This window comes from Cervus canadensis, chromosome 12, assembly GCF_019320065.1.
Source record: "Cervus canadensis isolate Bull #8, Minnesota chromosome 12, ASM1932006v1, whole genome shotgun sequence".
NCBI lineage: Eukaryota > Metazoa > Chordata > Mammalia > Artiodactyla > Cervidae > Cervus > Cervus canadensis.
In genome coordinates, this window is record NC_057397.1 from 2614520 (window position 1) to 2632389 (window position 17870).

A 17870-nucleotide genomic window follows, 5' to 3' on the forward strand; every position below is an offset into this window, starting at 1 on the left:
CATACCTTCTATCTCACTGATGAGGATGCTGAGGGCCAGAGTGATTAATTTGTTGAAGTGACCCCACCCGTGGAGTAGGAAATGGCAACCCACTCCAGTATGCTTGCCTGGGAAATCCCATGGACAGAGGAGCCTGGAAGCTGCAGCCCATGGGGTCACAAAGAATCGAATTCGAGCAACTGGGCATGCACGCACCCACATCGCAATGGACAGTGCTAGAACTGGGATGCATTTTTCCAATTCCATTACCACTGTGCTGCACCCCCTGTCTTCCTGCTCTGGGTTTTCAGGACATTATTGCACCAGCTGGAACTGGAAGCTCTGTAGGGTCAGGATTACATCTTACTCATCTGGGTTCTTCACCCCCTGTCCCCACTCATGCCGGCATTCAGCACGGCCTCTTCAGCACGAAAGTACTGATGCCTGTTGGCTGAGTGCACAGATGGATCAGTGACACACAGCTGATAAGAGTTACATGACTCACGTCTCTTTCAGGACGTAACTCTCATAGCAACCACCGCCCCTCCTCTGCTCAGCTTCGTCATCCTCAGCACAGGGACAACTCTTGGTATTCATCATCAGAATCAGTAACACTGAATGACATGCACTGGGTTCCATGCTTCAGAAAACTTAGGCAGTTCGCTCTGCTTCTCCAGGTGAGCAGGTGGCTTGCAGAGTCTTTCTCTGACTGTAAGGAAGTTATTTCTGGACCCCTCAAATGAAAAGTGGAGTTCCCTTCTCCCGTCCTATATGCCAAGGTCTGGCCTTGGTAGCTGGACAGATGAGGAGACTGTGGTTCATGGAGACTGAGGAATTTTTTTCCAAGGCCCCACTGTGGAAGCCAGGCTGAGCCACACCTGTCCTGGCTGGGGTGTGCTGGCCACCAGGGCCACCTGTCATGTCCCGTGGCCTCTTCTGTATGACTGCAGGGGAGACAAACATCTTTGCTTTCTCATCTGCATGCTCTATTATTTAAAGGGGCTCCTTTTTTGCTTAACTTCTCCATTTGTCCGGGTGGGTGTGTAAGCATTTTTGGCAGCATGTTCTCCAGGTGCTGGATATGATTTGATAAGAATGTGGCTGGTCTGTATTGAGTGGGTTTCCCAGGTGGTTCAGTGGTAGAGAATCCAGCTGATAATGCAGGAGACTCAGGAGACACGAGTTTGATCCCTGGGTCGGGAAGATCCCCTGGAGGAGAAAATGGCAACCCACTCCGGTATTCTTGCCTGGAGAATCCCATGGACAGAGGAACCTGGTGGGCTCCCGTTCATAGGCTCATTAAGAGCTGGACACGCCTGAGCACCCGTGCACCCACAGTATGTACTGAGCACTGCTGGTAACACCAGGCACCGCTCCGAGAACTCATTTTCCTGACAGCCTGACTCTGGTCCCATGGCTGTTGGTCATCACTCCTGTCATTCTCTACTACGCTCTTATTTAATTTATGAGTGGGCATAGGAAGCTGACACGTGCCCACTGTCATACAGACTCAGTGAGAGTCTCTGGATTTGCGCCTCAGATTGGCTGACTTTCGTCTGCTGCCTCTTGTGATCACAGTTCCTGAATCCTTATTGCTATAGCAACATCACATGATACCTGTGAGGTCCCTTATTCATCTTCCTAATGGAGAAATTGAGTCTCAGAGAGAGAAAGGGTTAACTCAAGGACACCTCTGTGCTTAGAGACTGAGCTAAGATTAGAAGTGACCCTGCTCAACCAACACCTTCCTTTCCAGTGTCCCCTGCTGGGATCTCTCTATGCACTCTCATAGAAATGAAATTTAGTCACTCAGTCATGTCTGACTCTTTGTGACCCCGTGACTATAGCCCACCAGGCTCCTCAGTTCATGAAATTCACCAGGCAAGAATACTGGAGTGGGTAGCCATTTCCTTCTCCAGGGGATCTTCCCAACCCAGGGATTGAACCCAGGTCTCCTGCATGGCAGGCAGATTCTATTCTGTTTGAGCCACAGGGAAGCCCACATTCTCATAGAGATTGTGCTTTATTGATGCTATTTTAGAAATGTACTCACCCATGGTAAACTCTGGCCACGCATATTCCAGGAATGTAACTTTCTCGACCGGTGCTAAGAGAGATGGCTTTCCACCAGCCCCCTTCACTAGAAGGATAAGAACAAATAGAAAAGAATGACTAGGGAAGTGGTGAGTAATTGAATGAATGAACAGAGTAACCAGATGTAACCCAGGGTGCATTGGGATGTTCCTTTTTCAAGGTCTGTCCTTGGCCACATTAACTAGACTTTCTCCCTATGAAAATTTAGTTTTTAAGTATATCCCCCCATTTTGATCTAAACAGAAATTCTTCCCACGTGCTGGCAATAGCCACCCTTCAGGGATCAGCAGCTGTTTCTGACTTGTCTTCCATGGTTGGAGGCTTTTTAAAAAATAAATGTTTACTCTGCTAAATTAGACCCTGAGGTGTAACCAAGATAGTTTCACATGTCTACATCAGTGAGGATCTAAATAAAAGGGGCTCAGAGCCCCTATGTCTTCTATAGCCTTTTTCAAATCTAAAAGAGACAACAAGTCAGAAGGCAATACCTTTCTGTTTATCATCAGAAGTTTTTTTTTTCTTCAGATCCCTGAGTCCTCTTCCTGAGTTTGCATTAATGTATAACCTCAACCTTGCCCATGTCGGGGGGAGATGAGGCCAACATAAGAAACAGAAGCTGGATTGTAAAGGGTCTCAAAAGCCAAGTTAAGAAATCTCAATTTTATCCATTAGGCAACTGAGAGCCAGTGAAAGTTTTAGAGCACCAGTGGCAGTCAGGAGGCTTAAACCCAGAGGTCCGCTGTTTGGGCCAACTTTCTCACCTCACAACAGGACCAGGACCCATGGGGAACCAGACAACTGTAGCAAAAATCTAACAATTCCCACCAGCATTGAGTTCTTCAGGGGCATCATAAAAGTTTTGGAAAGCTCACTCACTCAGAAATCACGCGCAGTTTCTCCCCACGGCGGAATATGGGGGGACTGATGTCAGGAGACGGGTAGTCGCTTAGCACAGCCAGAAAGTCACTATCCAGTTCTGGGGAGACAAAACCAAGGTGGGGGCAGAGGTAAGACCTTCCTGGGGACTTCACAGCAAAAGGCAGCTGATTGTTTTGAAACAGCAGTTTTCAGTTGGTCCTCCTCTCTTCAGGAATGGTGAGTCAGGTGCCCGAAAGAACCCAGAGGGCCAGGTGACCTACTCTCCTGCTCATCCCTGCCCTGGCCTGGACATTTTCATCTGGGAAAGGGGGATCCAGAGGTCTTTGAGCTGAGGTCACGAGGTCTGACTCCAGGATGTTCCCTTGTGTCTACTGATCCATATATTCTTGGGCAAGTCCTGGAATGCCTACTAGCCTCCATTTTCCCATCTTTAAAATGGGACTAATAACTCCTCTTTCCAGGATTTTTGTGAGATAAGATGAAAGTATATAGCAGCACCCATGAATGATGAGATGCTGTGAAAACATCCTGTCTTATTACCATGACTTTAGGTACCCTCCTTGGGGCTTTCGAGTCCCACATCTGCAACTTATTGAAGTGGCGGTGTCAGGGCTAGGCCCCGTGAGTTCTGGGGACCCACCAGGACCAGGAGGTTATTAACTCTGAAGCTCAATAAAGGCCTTCTTCCCCACAGAATGTAACGTGCCAAGTCAGAAGTCTATTTAACAAGGACCTTTGCTGGTGGAGAGGTAGGAAAAAAATCAAGTACTCATCATACATATGTTGAAAGTAATTCTGGTGCAGTTTTGAAAAGGAAAGGTTGCTTTCTGGTTCATTCTGGTTGAGGTTAGTACAGCTTACTGTAGACTAAAGATAGAGTGACAGCATGTATTTGCCTTTTGTCACTAAGCAAAGCCTTGTTTCACAAGTGATTCAGGTACCTCAGCTACAGGGCAGTATCAGGGTACATCTTTGGGGAAATAGCTTATCCTACAGACTGGAAAAGACTCTGATGCTGGGAAAGATTGAGGGCAGGAGGAAAAGCGGGCAACAGAGGATGAGATGGTTGGATGGCATCACTGACCCAATAGACGTGAGTTTGAGCAAGCTCCAGGAGAGAGTGAAGGACAGGGAAGCCTGGTGTGCTGCAGTCCATAGGTTGCAAAGAGTCAGACATGATTTAGTGATTGAATAATAACAACAATGAATTGGCAAAGAAAATTATTGTTTGCTCTGATGTTGCATTTATTAGTCTATTTGCTGGCTGGGCATCTGAACTCAAAATTCTGGGTAACATACTATTTATCCATTCATTCACCAATTATTTGCTGAGCCCCTACTGTGGCTCAGGCATGGTGAACAAGGCAAGCCAAGTCTCCCTGCTGTCATGGAGCTCATATTCTAGAGAATACATCAGTCATGGAAGGAGGGTATTCCCTGCCCCGTTCACCCCAGGCAGGCTTGGTGGCCACCTTCTAGGATCTAGGTGGGACCTCTAGCCCCTGTCCCTTACAGCCCATCTGTCTTGTAGTTTCCAACTCACATAGTCTCCATCAGACTAAGTTGAAAGAGAGCTTAAATATGAGGATGAGTAAGAATAAATGAGAAATGAGTGATGGCCATGGAATAGTGTGCTCAGATGGATTGTTCACTTGGGGAAGCTGAGTCACAGACAACACCCCCTGTAAGAACAAACGTCCCTGTGTGTGAGATGGAAACCAAAAGTGACTCACAGTGGCCATGGTCGTTGGAGTCGGGGAGGGCTCGTGAGAAGGAGCGGAGTCCCCGGGGAAGGCTGACCTGTGAGGTCTCTGACCCTCCCCGCACCTGTGGGGAGTCGTCTGTCACACTCTGCTTTGCTGAATCAAGAAAGAGTTCTTCCCTCATGCAGCCCAGACCTGGTTCAATAATTAGTGATAGCACTACAGTTGGGCTTCAAGCCCAAACTCCCAAGTTCTAGCAAGGGATGGAGCCAGACTTGGTGGGACATGAAACCTCTGTAGATCTGGAGGTCCTCTTTAAGAAAAAGGGCACGAAATTGCAGGTAGAATGTTAGATAGGGGACGGAGGAAGGCATTGTGCCAGGAAGCCAGGCCCGGTGCATCAGGTTTGTCCCGATGCTGGTAAATCGTCCTGGTTTTGAGGCTGATTCGCGACTCAGTGTGGTCACATTTTCCCCTCCGGGATGTGGGTTACTCTGAAAAATGAGGGGTTGGAAAATGCCTTCATGACGGAAATCTGTTCTTCTTAGATTGACAGCCCCCAACTATGGAAGGACCACTTAGTAACAGGGTCTTCATTGCCTGCATTGCTCTGAGATGGGCCGCTGTGTTTTTCCCAGCCGGCCAGATTACCCATCCGCAGAGCCAGTCAACAGGCTGTTCCCTCCGCCTGGACCACACTCTGCTCTCCCCTGTCTCATCCCTCCCAGCTCTGTCGACTCAGAGATCACCTGATGCTCAGGAGCCCAGCCTTCCTATGGTCCTGCTTCTCCGGCCCTGGCCTTTGCCTTTGAGGCAGTAAGCCGGGGTTGTATGTGGCGTATGTGTGACCATCAGGGAATGGCTGTGAACTCTAGGAGGAGCAGTCTTGTGCACCCAGCCCGGGATGCTCAAGGAAGGTTTACCAAATGAACACGTGAGCAGGTCCTGGTGCTACTAGGCCTTGGAAAACTGCCGTCGTGCTGAGCTTTTTAAAGGGTCCAGGAGAAGGAAGCCTGATTTGTGGCAAGCAGGATGGTAGGCGGTGGGGGTGGGGTGACGGAACCAGACCGTTTTGAAAAACAAGCGTGAAAATGAGACGCACAGCTTTGTTATCTGTGACAGCAATGGAACCTTGAAACAAGCTGTGTATCTACAAAAGAAGCCAGGGCTTTGATCTCCGATACAAGATTAAGGCTGTGGAACAGAGCAACCGTCTGTTCTTAATGGTAAAAACAGAAACAAAAACAAAATCCCTTTATAAAAAATTTGTTTCAAGCAGGGGAAAACAGGCTTCAGGGGCTGGAGGGTTTCAATTTCACAATAACAGAGTTGAGTTTCCTGTGGAATTTCCGTAATAATGATGTTTTTTGATAGCTATGACACTTAAGCATCACTGAGAAAAACTGAGTTCGAGCTTTGGCTTCAAGGTTATGGCCCTTGCTTGGTCTTTTGCGAGGGATTTTAGGTCCACCCCATCACCTTGTTTCCCCAGCACTAGAAAAACAGACAGCAAAGTCAGGGGGAGACAGAGATTGGTTTGTACTTTTGTGGGAAGGGCGGCTGTTTTAAGTAAGGTCTGGGGCTAGAATCCCACCTAAGTCTCCATGAACTTTGGTCCCTATGGTGAAATTAATGCAAAATAGAAAACTCACATTTGCTCATAAAGCTCAAATGCATGATTATGGACTTCTGTAGTCCCTAGCTTTGTGGAGAGCAGAGCATTTGAATTAAGTCAGATAAATGAAGGATACAGGGAAGAGTTGCTCAGAGGAAGCAGACAGGATTATTGCAGACTCAAGATAAGGAACCGAATTAAGTGATGAGATGCGTGCTGGGCAGACAAAGGAGAAATCCAGGGAGAGCTTTCAGAAGAGAGGACCAGCTTTGAAATCAATCAGGCCGGGCTTAAATTCCACCTCCTCTGCATAATTGTTCTGTGAGTTGGGGAGAGATTTATTTTTAATTCATCTGAGCTTGATTTCTTCATGTATTAAAATTGGAACTGTCACACTGGACCTCTTGCATCAGGTTAGGATTCATGAAGAAGTGTATGAACAGAGCCTGCCTCAGTCAGCGGTAGCTGGTATCGTGTTTATGGCAGGGGGTGAGGTTATCATTTCCGTTGTGATCCCAGGCCAGCCTCAGCCAGTAGTGTTCTGAATTTTGCAAAGCCTCTAGTCCCGTAAATTTAAAAATATTCTTATCTTCTAAAAATAAACGCCATTTGGTGAGAATAGAAGATGCAATTCAAGAGACCAAATATTTGCTGATAGCTGAATGCAAAAATGAGTCAGATTAAACACACTGTACAAAAGTGTAAAATAGGAAATGAATCCAAAAGTGGAAGGAGACTGAGGCAGAAACTTACTAGCCACAAATATTACTTGGTCACAAGAGGACAGGCCCTTTTTTTGCATTATTATTCCTTAGAGTAGCATTATCATTCATTTTTTTGTTTGGTTTTCAATTGTATAAACAAGTAGAATTTATTGATGTGTAAGTTTAGTAAACCCTAACCACAAGGCTACATTTACAGTATTAATAGTCCTGGAGACATAACTAGTTATATTTAAAAACATATAAAGAGCATCTGTGCTTTTTTGCATTTCAATATAAACTAATTTTTTGCTATATGAATTTCAGTGGCCTGAGCCATTGAGAGAAAGCCATATTAATTAGCTGCATAGGAAAATAACAATCCAAGTGCAAAAAAGTTTTTAGTTTATTTGGCTGCATTTGGTCTTGGGTGCAGTATGAAGAATCTTTTAGTTGTGGCATGTGGGGTCTAGTTCACTGACCAGGGATCAAACCCGGGCCCCCTGCATTGAGAGCCCCGGGTCTTTGCCCCTGGACCACCAGGCAAGGCCTATCATTTCTTTTAAAATGCAGAAAGCCTTTAGTAAATCCCATGTATAACCATCTTGCAAAAGCAGGCATTCTTTACTTTCTTGGCTCCAATACAACACGATAAATATACGGAACATATATTCTTATTTGGGCTTCCCTGATAGCTCAGTTGGTGAAGAATCTGCCTGCAATGCGGGAGACCCTGGTTCGATTCCTGGGTTGAGAAGATCCTCTGGAGAAGGGATAGGCTACCCACTCCAGTATTCTTGGGCTTCCCTGGTGGCTCAGCTGGGAAAGAATCCACCTGCAATGTGGGAGACCTGGGTTCGATCCCTGGGTTGGGAAGATCCCCTGGGGAAGGGAAAAGCTACCCACTGCAGTATTCTGGCCTGGAGAATTTCATGGCTGTATAGTCCACGGGGTTGCAAGGAGTCGGACAGGACTGAGCGACTTTCATCTTCTTATTTAAAAGGTGAAGAAAGCAAGGCTGAAGGAGTTTCAGAAACATGTTCAGGGGAAAGCATGGGGGTTGCCAAGCTCATGGTGAGGTCACGAAGCTTCTTTGCTCATTTTGGGACTTAGTTACCAAGCTCTGCCCAGTTGACCTTTGACTCATGACAAATTGGGACAAAAACTGATTTAACTGTGGCTTCAGAATTGACACAAAGCTACTCAGTGCAGATGGTGGGACAGGAGTTAACTAACTTAGTGAGCTCAGCTTCTTGTTTTGCATTCCCTTGAGTCATGCTCAAACTCATGGCCTACGGAGGAGTCAAAGCAGGTCTTACTTTTAGTTATCTTTCACAGGAAATACCCCTGGCACCAACACACACATAAGCAATGAGACAGGCCTGGGCAGAGTGGCCTGATAGCAGGTCTGCTGAGTTCTCTTGGTCACCATGGGCCACTTGTGCCTGTGGGTCCTTTGTAATGGCCTGGAAAGGAAGACACAATGGCCCAGAGAGGTCTTCTCTGTCGATTAGATGGGCAAGTGTGGGACTGAGCAGACTCTGAGGCTCTTGGATGGGACATCAAGGTGGAGAGTCTTGCCAGAAAAAACAACCAGCAAGTTGAGGGCCTAGTTTCAGAACCAGGTAACCTAACAGCAGACTCTGCTCTTGACCCCCCATTTTCCTCGTCACAGCTGAGCACCACCTATACTGCATGCCTGCTGAGTTGCTTCAGATGTGTCCAACTCTGGCGACCCCATGGACTGCAGCCCACCAGGCTCCTCTGTCCATGGGGATTCTCCAGGCAACAATACCGGAGTGGGTTGCCATGCCCTCCTCCAGGGGATCTTCCCAACCCAGAGTCTGCACCTGGGTCTCCTGCATTGCAGGCAGACTCTTTACCATCTGAGCCACCAGGGAACTCCTTGTATGCTGAAACACTAGCCCTCTGAGCCTAGTGTTTGTGTTTTTTTTTTAATGTTAATTTACTTTAAAAAATCTTTAATCCCATTCTAACCAATGTGAAGTCAGGTTTGGTGGATTGGTCATAATTTGCATGGTATCCATGAAATGTACAAATATTACACGTTCAGTGCAAAAACTGAATGATGTTCATCCTAAAGCCATCGTATGTACCAGCAGTGGAGTCAGTGAGACCAGATGGGGAATGTGCCTCTAGTTAAGAGCTGACTTGGGTTTCTGTCTGTCTTTCACAAGGCCACTTGAGTGTCTGTGTCATTTGCTCTGGTGACCACACTGTCCCTCATCCTAGGGAACACCTGTCCTTTTAGTAAGTCCATTCCCTCCAGGCATATAATGTCGGGGTGATAGGGGAACTCTAGATTCAGGCCACTGGCTTCCCAAATCCCAGCCATATGGCCTCAGGCAAGTAACTGGACCATCTCATCCCTCAGTTTCCTCAGCTGCCAAGTGGAGATGCTAACAGGGATGAACCTCAGCTCTAGGTGAGAATCCAGAGTTGATGTGTCTAAAGCATGTGGCCTCATGACTGGTGCATATAAGCACTAAGTAACTTGAATTTCCGCTTTTTACAATCAATGACAGAGAGACACAAGGGAGACAGGCTGGCTTTTCCTCTCTCGCTCCTTGCATGCTGGTGTAGCAGCAGGTCTGTGGTCTGCAAGCTTTAGGCAGCTTAAGAGGCACCAGGAGACTTGTAGGAAATGAGGCATGCTGCCCCCTCCCACCATCCTGGATTCTGATGAGCAGGTCTAGAGTGGGGCCCCGAAATGTGAGTTTTTAAAATTATTTATTTATTCGGCTGTGTCTGGTGTTTGCTGTGACATGTGAATGCTTAATTGGGGCATGTGGGAACTAGTTCCCTGACCAGGGATTGAACCTGGGTCCCCTGCATTGGGAGTATAGAGTCTTAGCTACTGGATCACCAGGAAAGTCCTGGAATCTGCGTTTTTGATGGTTACCCAGGGGATCGAGGCAGGTGGTCTGAGCACCACCCACTGAGAAGTAGTCCCCTGGCTCTGAGACTGCCTGCTCCTTCTTCCTCCCTAGAACCCCACCCACCCCTCTTTCCATCCACCTGGGCAGCACTCTTGATGCTATGTAAATGCACAGTTTAGCATTCTTTCCACCTTGCATAGAGAGGGGTCTGAGCAGTGTCTGGGTTTGTGTTACCACCTCTGCCAGTGAGATCTCACTTTAGGTCAGGGTGATAAGGTTAGAAATAGGGAGGGGAAAAAGATCACAGCAAGGTGACTGAATTCTCTTTTTAGGGTGGAAATATGCCATTTCCTAGCTCTTTGGGAATTCCCTGGGTCTTACTCAAGTTTGTTCCACCTGTGTCTGGCCCCAAACAGGAGTCTGAACCATGCATAGAATTTGCAGAGAAAATGAGCTCTTTGGGATGATTTGGGAACAAGTCACGGAATCCCCACTTTAAAACTTTTTCCGGGGTGGGGTGGGGGCAGGGGGGAAGACCATTTAGACACAGCCTAGAGCCATGGGATAACCTCAAATGGAGTTTAAAAAAGGAGTGCTTCCACCCACATGTGTCAGGTAGCTGCTTTGTGCTCCCATCGCTGTTAGGGAAGAATTACTCTGATCTCCATGGACAGCCTGCCTCGTGGGAGGCTGAGTGACTTCCCTGTGGTCAGGCAGCCCCTGCAGGACAATACCAGAAGCCCAACAAGGTCATCTGCCTCTGAGACCTGCCCTATTTCCAGCAAGCCCTGCTGTCTCTCTGGGTTTTATGGTATTTGTCTCTGGGAACTAATCAGGAATAGTCTGGAAAGCTTAGTTGAGGAGAAAACAGACGGGCAAATCCATATTCCCAGGCATTCACAGTCCTGCTCAAGAACACTTGTTTGTCTAGAAGTCCACACTGTTGGCCTCTTGCTCATCTGTATATGGAGCCTGGAGCTGTGGGGCTTTTGAAGTCAGTGGAAGCACTGTCTGTTGGCCTAAAGGTTCTGCTCCCGGGAGACCTCCTGGGTCCTCGAGACCAATCAAATGAATAAGCAGGAGTGTTGGCTGAAAGGTGCTTGTTCCATGCAAACCCACCTTCTTGACATCATTTGAATCGAGACTAATTCACTTAGCATCGACTGTACCACCTCATCCCTTAGTCAGAGGAAAGAGGAAATCAAGTTAGGACTGATCACAAAGGAAACTTTTCAGGGGTGGGGGATGGAAAAGCCACCGGCCGCCAGCACTTGATGTGGTTGCCTGGATCGTAAATTGGGTACCACCTGGGGAATTCTCGGAACCAGGGGGCGGAGGGTCGGGGAGACCCCTGGCCCTCTTCTCTAGAGGCACCCTCCCACCCACACAGTGGAAAAAGAGAAACTTATTTCATGATGATTTGCATTGAGAAAATAAAGGCAAATAGGCGAGTCCTTGGAGGCCCGTGTTTTCATGGCGTTCGCTCAAGCATGCCGCCCCCGCCACCCCCGTGGGAGAGGCGACCTCACAAGATGGGCTCCTGGGTGGTGCCTCCCCCAGGCAGCCGGGGCCCTGGGCCTGGCAGAATCGCTTTTCTAGAAGTGGCCACGGTCAGAGCAGGAGACTGACATGAGCTGGTTGGGAGGAGGTGGGAGAGGCGCTCAGGCCTCAGCCACTCTGCACAGCTGCACACAGCTCGGAACTTTGCCCGGGGTGCACTCACTCCCGCCCCCTAATCACGCGGCTCCGCCTCCTTTGTCTGGGGGAACATTCTCACTGTCTTCCCCCTTAGGTCTGGGGAGGGGTGTTGCGGAGCTGGACAGGATGGTCACTAGAATTGCCCTGCATCTGACTTGAGCAAGGACGGAACAGGAGGGTCTCCGCGTAGTCACCTGGGGGCATCTGAGGAGTCATGAGACCGTGGATATGGAGTAGCTCCATTTTGGAAGAAATGAGAAGGTGGCTCCTATTTCAAGGGGTCACAGGTGTCATGGATTAAGCGGCAGGTGGGGAGACAGGGCTTGGTCTGGTTTTGTCCCCGCTCGTGTGGAGCTGTGCTTAGCAGACATTGTACTGGGCCATGCCTGTGAACTTGGCCCAGTTCAGTGCTGCAAGGGGCACGGGGGCACCAGGTGGGGTCACCCCTCAGGAGAGGGCGATCAGACTCCAGGTGCTGTGATAGAAGGTGGGAGATCCAAGTGTCCCAAAGCCCCCAAGACTCACCCTGGAGACCTGATGGATCACCAAACCTGGCCATCCCCTTTCTGACTCCCTAAAGGACCCATTGGTACGTCCTCACTGTTCTTATAGGAAATAAAGGTGAGGGTGTTGGCAGCCGCCTGCACCTCTAAACCATGGGTTTGCTCTCAGCCTGTCTTTCTTCTTGCCAGTATCCCCTCCCAACTCTCGGGCCATCCCTGAATGACTGTGGCTTCGAGAGTTGGGCTCAGCCTTGCATCTCTGGAGAAAGCTGTTCCTGTCATCCTCAATTAACCCACCACACTATGCCCTCTTTCTAGGACACCTGGTCCCTGCTGTCCTACAGATGCTCACAAAGATTCCTTTATTTTCAGGAAGATTTCTTAGGACTAGTGGCTAGCTTCATCCAGTTACACTGAAAACGTTCTAGCCGAGCTTTTGTAGCATTATATATCCATCAGAACATTATGTACCCACGATAATATCATATACCCGTCATAATATTATATCACGGTTGGCAAGGAATGGTAGAAAAAAACCTAGGTTTCAGAACCAGACAAGCTTAGGTTAGAAATCTGACTCTACCAATAGCTAATATACAAATTGCATTTGCTTTGTGGGCCTCAGTTTCCCCACCTATAAATGAAATAAAATGATCGAACCAGCTGCTTCGAAATTCCATCGTAAAATGCCAGCGGCTTAGCATCCTGGCAGGCCACCATTGTTGATAATTTTTAGCATTTAATCCCGAGCATGTTAACACAGGCAAAGCAAGAGAGACGGTATAAGGAAGCCCTATGTACCCATTGCCCTGTTTTAACAGCTGTCAGGCGCCCCATTGCCCCATCTTCGCTGAAGAAACCAGACTTACCCTCTGAGCTGGGCAGAGGCCTCTCGGGGGGCGCCGGGGTGGATCGCATGCTGTTTCCCATTTTCCTCTCTCCCCGGGCTGTCGAAGCCGCTCGAAGCCAACGGCACAGGGGATCCACACGGGGAGTCAGCCACGCGCCGAGCCCTCTGGGTGGAGAATGACCCAGTTTAGAATACATCCTGCATCATTTTTTCAGGCCGCTCGCTTCTTGAAAGGCGGGTGTTTTTATGTGAAGATGAGATTCGTGAATGTTGGTTACATTTGCGCAGCTCTACTTCTTTTATCAAGGGAATGACAGAGAAAAACCACAGAGAGGGAAGTTGCTAGCAAGTGTTGTTGGTGGAGAAAGTTTCCATTCCTCGTACGGCTGACAGCCAGCAGCCGGCAGTGTTTGTGTGAGGGTTGAGTGCCTCTCAGACTCCCCACCCCAGGGTCTCCGGAGCCCGGACCCTCAACACCCACAGTCCCGGCCTCCGGAGCTCTTACCCTGCAGGAGTTATGTGGCTCCGCAGCCCAAAGGGGATGAGAAATGGGTACTTTCTCTTTCCACCTTGTCTATTCTGTTGGAGTTTCTCAACATGCTCTAAGCAATGGGGACAAGTGAAAACCCCTAACGAGGCTGTTTGTTGTCTGCTTCCTGTGTTGCTACAGCACTTTGGCACCTGCTGTCACCTTTGATTATCGTAGCATCCTTGCATCCCTTATCCCATTTTGCAGAAAGGAAACTGAATCTCAGAGAGGGGAAGGATTTTGTCCAAGGTCACACAGCATGTAATGGGGAAGTTGGAACTTGAACAGAGAATGCTAAGTCTCTGGTTTAATTGTTCCATACTGTTCAAATGCTAAGTCTCTGCAACATCCTTCCATAATTGTTCAAATTCTGGCTCTGCGCATGGAAGCTGGATGCCCTTGGGGAAGTTCTTGACCTTTCCCTGCCTGTTTTGGGGAATAATAATAAAACAACATTGGGTTGTGGCTGCAACATTAATAGATAAAGCCTGTGAAACGCTTAGAACACAACCTGGCAGAAAATTAATAGGCGTAAAAAAAAATTAATAGGCGTAAAATTGCTAGTTATTGCCATTTACAGTATATTTTCTGAAAGTCCATGGTGAGGGAAGCTCTAATTCTGGGTCTTCATACAAGTATTTTAGAAAGGGGCTTAAATGATCCCAGCATAGAAGTGTCCTCTCAGGCTGCTTGAAGCAGAGGAAGTCCACACCTATAGACAAGAGTTATTCCCGTCCCTGAGGACAAAGAAAATTGATGAGACGGAATCCCCCAGCCAGTGTCTAGCCCACCTGGAAACTTGCATTCCACCCCATTCTTTGTCTCCAGTTTAAGATCGAGGCATTATGAGTTTGAAAGGGCCCTGAAGTCAGCCCATCCAACCATTGCATCCTTCCTCTATGCATTTCAGGTTCAGATACTGGACAGATCAATGCTCCCAGAGCAAGGCCTTTCAGAGACTGAGGGAGGTGTGCACCACTTCCTAAAGGGTGGGGGGAAGGCATGGAAGGGGGGTCTATGTGGGATATTGTGAAACAAGGAAAACCAGAAAGCATGTCCTTTGAAAGTTAATCTATTTTAACTAGTTACATGAAGTTTATCACTTATAAATCAGACTGAGAGATTGTAGTATCATCGAGTTCTTCCCAAGAGAATCACAAGACTTGTCCAGACTCTAAACTTACAATGCACTGCAGAGCATATGGCTGGATGGGCCACTTGCTCAAATGAGAAGGCCTGCATTCTGACCTTTTGGTCTTTGTGACTGGAAACAATGAGGGTAGTTTAAGGGTGAGGCCGCTTTGACGCAAGATCAGGGCCCTTTTTCCCCCCGGCCATCTCACCTCCCCCCTCCCCAAATACAGCCAAGGGGGCGCTCTGTCCCTGGCAGGCCTTTCCTGCAGGCCAGCGGGTTTCAACAGCATTACCCTGGCTCCGGGGGGCAGGGGTGAATTTTCTTTGTCTTGGGTGTGGTGCAGGCACTCCTGGAAACGTGCTCAAAGAAAGTGCTGGGGAAACCACGCTAGTGGAGGCAGCAGCAACCTCACTCTAAAGTTTCGTGTCTGCTGTGTGGGGCCTTGAGCCAGCGCCCAGAGGAAGGGGGCCCTTGGGGTCCCACCCAGCGGGCAGGAAGGCTGCCGCCTCTGGGGCTCCACCTGAGGTTTGTCCAGGGAAGGGGGAAGTAAGCAGACTGGCTCTGGGGAGCCGGCGCCCTGCATGGGATGCACAGACCTCCTGAGAGGCCTTACTGCCTCTATCCTGCTCCCAGCGACTTCCTGGAGCCCGTGGTCACCCCAGTCCCTCAGCCGCCCTGTCTGTGGTCACCAGGGCTTCTAGTGGAGCTCTCAGGACACATGGGGAGTGGCTCTGCAGGCCTCCCTGTGGAGATATCACTCAAATGTGTGCCCACCTTGCCCCCTCGCACTCCCAAGGGTCCCCACAGCACTGCTGCTGACCCTCGGAACCATGCCCCTCTCTCCCTGCAGCCTGATGCTTGGTCTGCAGGATCAGCTAGACCCCAGGGCTTGGGCCTTTCACCCCTACCCCGAGCGCCCAGTAGGCAGGTGAGCTCTCACCCCTGCAGACCCCCGGGCCCCTTCCCTGCAGCATGTCTTAGCCCCAGTCCAGGTCCATCTTCTCCCCCAGCCACTTCCAAGTGACGACCTCCAGCCATCACATTCTACTCTCATCTCTACATCAGCAAGTCCAGGAAAGTTGCACAGAGAGACTTTGTTATCTATCAGAGGGAATTCTAACTTCGTCTCTTTCCAACAACTTTATCATTCTTCTCAAGGATGTGTGTGCTCTTTGAAAAGATTCAGGAACTACAAAGAAAATGAAAGTGTTAGTTGCCCAGTCATGTCCGACTCTTTGTGACCCCAAGAACTGTAGCCCGCCAGGCTGCCCACTTCATGGAATTCTCCAAGTAAGAATACTGGAGTGGCTTGCCATTCCCTTCTCCAGGAGATCTTCCTGACCCAGGGATTGAACCCAGCTCTCCTGCATTGCAGGCAGATTCTTTACCATCTGAGCCACGAGGGAAGCCCAGGAACTACAATGCAGGAAAACAAAAGATTTGAAACTTGCATTTACAGATGAAAAAACTGAGGTCCATCCAAGGAAAGAAACATACCCAAGGTCTCGAGACGAGATGGAGTGGATGCTAGGAGCCCGAGGTCTTGTCTTCTCCCTGTTTCTATCTGGCAGGTGGGCGCACGCCGGGAGCAGGGGCTGTGTTGGACTGTAAGCTCCTTATCCCACCCGTGCTAGTCAGAAAAACCATCAGTCCACCTGCTCTTTAGAGGTCTGCTGGCTGATTTCCTATCATCTCCAGGGAGGAGCGAACTCATCTGAAGGAGGCTTTGATTTGAGAAGAGCGAAAGTGCCCCCAGAGACTGAGAGCTGGGGTTTCCCTAATGAAATGGCTGAGCAATCTGATTTAATCTGTGACAGTTTTGTGCAGTGGCTGGAAGTGGGAGTGAGGGTATGAAAGGCATAATTGCTTCTAGAAACAATAAGGAGAGGGCCAGAGAGAAATGAGTTAATTAACACTGGCTCCGAGCAGCCTTGGGTTCTTCACCCCTTTTCTTTGTGATGTCAGATGTCAGAGGGTGGAAACCGGCCTTCACCTCTTCTTTATCCCCCCATTTTCGGACCAATGTTGCTTTTTGTTCTGTGAAAACTCGGGCCTCAGTTTCCTCTTCTTAAAAATGAACTGAATGGAAAAGGTGATCTCCAAGGAGAGAGCTGCTGAACCTCTTTCAATTCCAGCAATTTCAGTGACCTTTTGAAAATGATTACTAAAAGACCCATCATCACCTTCTTATGAAGTCCCATTACACAGAATACAAGCCTTGTCTTTACACCTCTCAGGACATGGGCAGGGTGGTTTGTGTGGGTGATGAGCAGATGCCAGCACCTTTCATCTTCCTGGCATCCTGGGAGGCAGAATTTCTGCGTTCACCTTCTCAGTGTGGAGGTCAGCTTGTTGGCTCCCCTGCCCACACACCCGTCCGGAGCCCCGCGGAGCAGGGATGCAGGGGCCCGCCTACTGGCCCTGGCTGCAGAGCCTTTGTCCCAGGGCCATGCTGCCGACTCCACCAGGAGGAAGCTGGGTCCCCAAAGGACTCTGGTCAGCAAATGGCTGGCCACCCTTTGAGCGGACCCCTGGCATGGAGGGGTCAAGTCATGCGGGCCCTGCCTTCTCAGACTGGTTTCTGTCTGACCAGATCAGGGATGTTTCCGTCTGGGGCTCTGTGTTACCGGGTGGACACGGCGCCCGCCGCTCACGGGGCAGCATCCCAGGACCACTCTGTGCGTCTCATCCACTTTGTGCTCCTTAAGGCCAAGCCTCGCTCTGGGGAAGGAGGCAACGTGAACCCCTTCATAGTGTGACAAGGGGGCGGCAGCTCGAGGAGCCCCAACCCGGGGAAGGCAGGTCTAGCACGGTCGGGTAAGCGTGGCGACAGTCGGGAGGTGAGCGCTCCCTTGGGGGTGCAGCCCTCCCTTTGGAATCAGGTGTCTCTCCCACAGAGTGTGGCAGCGACAAGTCCGTCCACGTGACCTGCTTCTGAGGTGTGAAGGCATGGTGGCACGGGTGGGGGCCTCGTCACCCATCACCTCCGAACCCCAGCAGCAGCTCTCACCACAGAATCGCCAGCACCGCCCCTGGGTGGTCAGCCCTTCCTCTGCCGGGCACCCAGCATTTTACAGACATCACACTCCCCTACCCAGGTTCTCACAAGAGCCCTGCTCTTAGGTGATGTGAACTAAGGAACGGGTCCAAGGTCACATGAGCGGTAAGAAGGCAAGCCAGGCTTTACACCAGGTCTGCCTGACTCCCAAACCCATTCTCAAAACCACCATGGAATGCTGTCCTGCTTGCCTGCCCTCGGGTCTAGTCCAAAATCACAACCGAAA

General features: G+C 49.4%; 2 protein-coding genes across 5 annotated transcripts in view; one reads left to right on the forward strand and one right to left on the reverse strand.

Moving 5' to 3' along the window:
• TG (thyroglobulin) overlaps positions 1–17870 on the forward strand; it is a 235697-nt gene that overhangs the window by 151806 nt on the left and 66021 nt on the right. The window lies entirely within an intron of this gene.
• Positions 1–17870, reverse strand: part of SLA (Src like adaptor) — a 36498-nt gene that overhangs the window by 12049 nt on the left and 6579 nt on the right. For 2 of the 4 annotated variants that reach the window (XM_043483793.1, XM_043483795.1), the window contains exons 2-4: positions 12942–13087; positions 2950–3049; positions 2033–2119 (exon numbers count right to left, since the gene is read on the reverse strand). In XM_043483793.1, the coding sequence (XP_043339728.1) occupies positions 2033–2119; positions 2950–3049; positions 12942–13002 (248 nt within the window). In that variant the 5' untranslated portion in view covers positions 13003–13087. Of the gene's footprint in view, positions 1–2032; positions 2120–2949; positions 3050–12941; positions 13135–17870 lie in introns of those variants that run through there. The other 2 variants (XM_043483792.1, XM_043483791.1) reach the window with 1 other exon arrangement.